The 4,351-nt window shown below is 52.7% G+C and overlaps 1 protein-coding gene across 1 annotated transcript in view; it reads left to right on the top strand.

Moving 5' to 3' along the window:
- FAM204A (family with sequence similarity 204 member A) overlaps positions 1-4,351 on the top strand; it is a 33,779-nt gene that overhangs the window by 226 nt on the left and 29,202 nt on the right. Inside the window, exons 2-4 of the mRNA XM_018573438.1 lie at positions 58-139; positions 456-501; positions 581-680. Coding sequence (XP_018428940.1) covers positions 58-139; positions 456-501; positions 581-680 — 228 coding nt within the window. The remainder of the gene's footprint in view (positions 1-57; positions 140-455; positions 502-580; positions 681-4,351) is intronic.

The following is a 4,351-nucleotide window of genomic DNA, read 5'->3' as shown; positions in this document are numbered from 1 at the left end:
CGATCACCCCCCTCCCCCTGTACTCTGTGTATTAATTTCTCTCTTTTGTAATCTCAGAAATTTCTGGAACTCCAGAAGAAACGCTCCGAGTTAGAGGCGGAAATCAGCCGGCGGCAGAAGAGGAAGCGACGTAAAAGAGGTGAGATATGGGTGAGGATGGGCCATGGACAGTACCATATTCCTGGGGTGGTGGCCAGGGGTCAGTGAATGCTGGAGGTGTCCTGGACTCCCGATCCTTCCTGATCCTCAGTGTTCCTCCAGCCTGTCTGGGGCCTCCTCCTGGCACAGTGGGCTCCGGTAAGACCCCATCTTGGTTCCTTTGGAAGCCTGGCTCCAGGGTACATAGCAGCTGCTCCCCATTCCTCCATCGCCCCCCTCCCCCCCCTGCAGCCTCCCTCTGTTTCTTCATGTTCTTCTGAGGACTGTGCAACTTCTTTTTATATCTTTGTAATTAGGGAAAAGCAAGGCCAGAAGTCCGGAGGCTCCTGAGGAGGATGAAAGGTATATGACGCAGTGTTTTCAGTCTGAGTTGTGGCCACCTAATATCACGACACTAATATTTCATGTTCTGTGTTTCCAGCTCAACAGTAGAGAAGATCCCACCTCTGGACACTCTTCAGAAATATTTTGGGGCAAATGAACACCTGAATCCTCCTGTGTGCCAGAAGGTTCTAAAGAAGGTGAGTTTCCTTCACAAGTATAAACAAGAAGGTTGATGAGGTGTGGACTTGGTGGAGGTCTTGAGAAGGTGGATGAGGTGTGGACTTGGTGGAGGTCTGGAGAAGGTGGATGAGGTGTGGACTTGGTGGAGGTCTGGAGAAGGTGGGCGAGGTTTGGACTTGGTGGAGGTCTGTCTGGAGAAGGTGGATGAGGTGTGGACTTGGCGGAGGTGGGCGAGGTGTGGACTTGGTGGAGGTCTGTCTGGAGAAGGTGGATGAGGTGTAGAGGTCTGGAGAAGGTGGGCGAGGTGTGGACTTGGTGGAGGTCTGGAGAAGGTGGATGATGAGGTGTAGAGGTGTGGATTTGGCGGAGGTCTGTCTGGAGAAGGTGGATGAGGTGTAGAGGTCTGGAGAAGGTGGGCGAGGTGTGGACTTGGTGGAGGTCTGGAGAAGGTGGATGATGAGGTGTAGAGGTGTGGATTTGGCGGAGGTCTGTCTGGAGAAGGTGGATGAGGTGTAGAGGTCTGGAGAAGGTGGGCGAGGTGTGGACTTGGTGGAGGTCTGGAGAAGGTGGATGATGAGGTGTAGAGGTGTGGACTTGGCGGAGGTCTGTCTGGAGAAGGTGGATGAGGTGTGGACTTGGCGGAGGTGGGCGAGGTGTGGAGGTCTGGAGAAAGTGGATGATGAGGTGTAGAGGTGTGGACTTGGCGGAGGTCTGGAGAATGTGGATGAGGTGTGGAGTAGGTGGAGGTCTGGAAAAGGTGAGTGAGATTTAGGCTTGATGAAGGTCTGGAGAAGGTGGGTGAGGTGTAGGGATGGGGGTGGTCTGAAGAACGTGGATGAGGTCTGCGTTTTGTGGAGGTCTGGAAGAAATGTTTGGGGTGTATTCTGGGTGGTAGTGTTGCAGGAAGTGTAGATGTAAAAAAACAAAACGCAGAGCGCCACCTCGGAGTGTAATTCCATTCATTCCATGTAATGTAAAAGTGATCAATATACTCACGTAGGGCGGCAAAAACTAATCGATTATAATCGATAATGAGAAGTGATTCTCATCATCGATTAGTTGCCGCAGCTCTGCTCCTCCGTTCTCCTCCCCGCTGGTGCTGGCTGAAGCTGTCTGTGTCCCTTTCAATCCCCACTGCTATCCCCGCCTGTATCGGCAGCGGGGACACCGAGCACTGCAGCCGGCGGCAGCGTGGAGGAGAGACGCTGTGACTGGATATATGCACTGCACCCCCCCGTATCTGCACTGTTTTATCCGATTAATCGATGAATTGAAGTTAATAATCGGCTGACTAATCGATTTATGAAAATAACCGTCAGCTGCGGCCCTAGACTCGCACACGGCGCTTAGAATATTCCTCTGTGACTGCGGCAAATCCGAGGAAGAACGTTCGCAGATCATTCCCTTTCTGGCAGAACTGCCGATCACTCTTGTCACAAAGCCCTCCGCTGTAAGCTCGGGCTGACGCGTTTCCCAGGCCACGCCCCCTTCAGAGCCACAGCTAGTCCGGTGTGTGAGGGCAGATTAAGATTGGAAGCCAGCCAATCACGGTCAAGCCGTTTCTATGAGGTGACAAATGACGATTGGCCAGGACAGGAGCTGACGAAGGAAAGCACAGCTCCACGTCAGTGCAAGGCATGTGAGGGAATCTCCGTAATAAAAGCTTTCACTAAGATGGAACGCATAGCTACACCGGCATATCTGCGTACATGCGCGTGTGAAGAAAAATGCATGATTACTGGGCAATATTCCACATGAATGAATTGAATAATAGTGAGCCTGACACTGGATGTCTCATACCTGGGATGTATACACGTAGACGCGCGGCCCCAATCTGGCATTGTTGAAGGATGGCGGAGGCTCCACCAGCACCAACATCAAGAATTGTTTCTTTTACAATGTGCAGATGCGACGAAGGTCACCGAGGTCCTGGCATAGCGAAGGTCAAGGCTTGATTTATGGTGTGGGGATAGTGGCTTAGTTCCAGGGCCGGTGAGCTTGGGATAAAGTTGGTGGGGAAGTATTTGGGCTTGATGGAGGTCTAGAGAAGGTGGGTGATGTCTGGAGAATGCAGGTGAGATTGAGGCTTGGTGAATGTCTGGAGAAGATGGGTGAGCTCTATGATTATGGGAGGTCTGAAGAAGGTGGGTGAGGTCTGGGCTTGGTGAAGGTCTGGAGATGATGGGTAGGCTCTATGATTATGGGAGGTCTGAAGAAGGTGGGTGAGGTCTGGGCTTGGTGAAGGTCTGGAGATGATGGGTAGGCTCTATGATTATGGGAGGTCTGAAGAAGGTGGGTGAGGTCTGGGCTTGGTGAAGGTCTGGAGATGATGGGTAGGCTCTATGATTATGGGAGGTCTGAAGAAGGTGGGTGAGGTCTGGGCTTGGTGAAGGTCTGGAGATGATGGGTAGGCTCTATGATTATGGGAGGTCTGAAGAAGGTGGGTGAGGTCTGGGCTTGGTGAAGGTCTGGAGATGATGGGTAGGCTCTATGATTATGGGAGGTCTGAAGAAGGTGGGTGAGGTCTGGGCTTGGTGAAGGTCTGGAGATGATGGGTAGGCTCTATGATTATGGGAGGTCTGAAGAAGGTGGGTGAGGTCTGGGCTTGGTGAAGGTCTGGAGATGATGGGTAGGCTCTATGATTATGGGAGGTCTGAAGAAGGTGGGTGAGGTCTGGGCTTGGTGAAGGTCTGGAGATGATGGGTAGGCTCTATGATTATGGGAGGTCTGAAGAAGGTGGGTGAGGTCTGGGCTTGGTGAAGGTCTGGAGATGATGGGTAGGCTCTATGATTATGGGAGGTCTGAAGAAGGTGGGTGAGGTCTGGGCTTGGTGAAGGTCTGGAGATGATGGGTAGGCTCTATGATTATGGGAGGTCTGAAGAAGGTGGGTGAGGTCCTGGCTTGATGAAGGTCTGGAGAATATGGGTGAGCTCTATGATTATGGGAGGTCGGAAGAAGGTGGGTGAGGTCTTGGCTTGATGAAGGTCTGGAGAATATGGGTGAGCTCTATGATTATGGGAGGTCTGAAGAAGGTGGGTGAGGTCTGGGCTTGGTGAAGGTCTGGAGAAGATGGGTAAGCGCTATGGTTGGGGGAGGTCTGAAGAAGGTGGATGAGGTCTGGGCTTGGTGAAGGTCTGAAGTGGATGGGTGAGCTCTATGATTATGGGAGGTCTGAAGAAGGTGGGTGAGGTCTGGGCTTGGTGAAGGTCTGGAGAAGGTGGGAGGTCTGAAGAAGGTGGGTGAGGTCCTGGCTTGGTGAAGGTCTGGAGAAGATGGGTAAGCGCTATGGTTGGGGGAGGTCTGAAGAAGGTGGGTGAGGTCCTGGCTTGATAAAGGTCTGGAGAAGATGGGTGAGCTCTGAAGAAGGTGGGTGAGGTCTGGGCTTGGTGAAGGTCTGGAGAAGATGGGTGTGCTCTGAAGAAGGTGGGTGAGGTCTGGGCTTGGTGAAGGCCTGGAGAAGGTGGGTGAGGTCTGGGCTTGGTGAAGGTCTGGAAAAGGTGGGTGAGGTCTGGGCTTGGTGAAGGTCTGGAGAAGGTGGGTGAGGTCTGGGCTTGGTGAAGGCCTGGAGAAGGTGGGTGAGGTCTGGGCTTGGTGAAGGTCTGGAGAAGATGGGTGAGCTCTATGATTATGGGAGGTCTGAAGAAGGTGGGTGAGGTCTGGGCTTGGTGAAGGTCTGGAGAAGATGGGT

This window comes from Nanorana parkeri, unplaced genomic scaffold (assembly GCF_000935625.1).
Source record: "Nanorana parkeri isolate BGI_ZX_2015 unplaced genomic scaffold, ASM93562v1 scaffold2379, whole genome shotgun sequence".
NCBI classification, from domain to species: domain Eukaryota; kingdom Metazoa; phylum Chordata; class Amphibia; order Anura; family Dicroglossidae; genus Nanorana; species Nanorana parkeri.
Note: the sequence above shows the minus strand (reverse complement) of the source record. Positions and strands in the feature narration are given on the sequence as shown.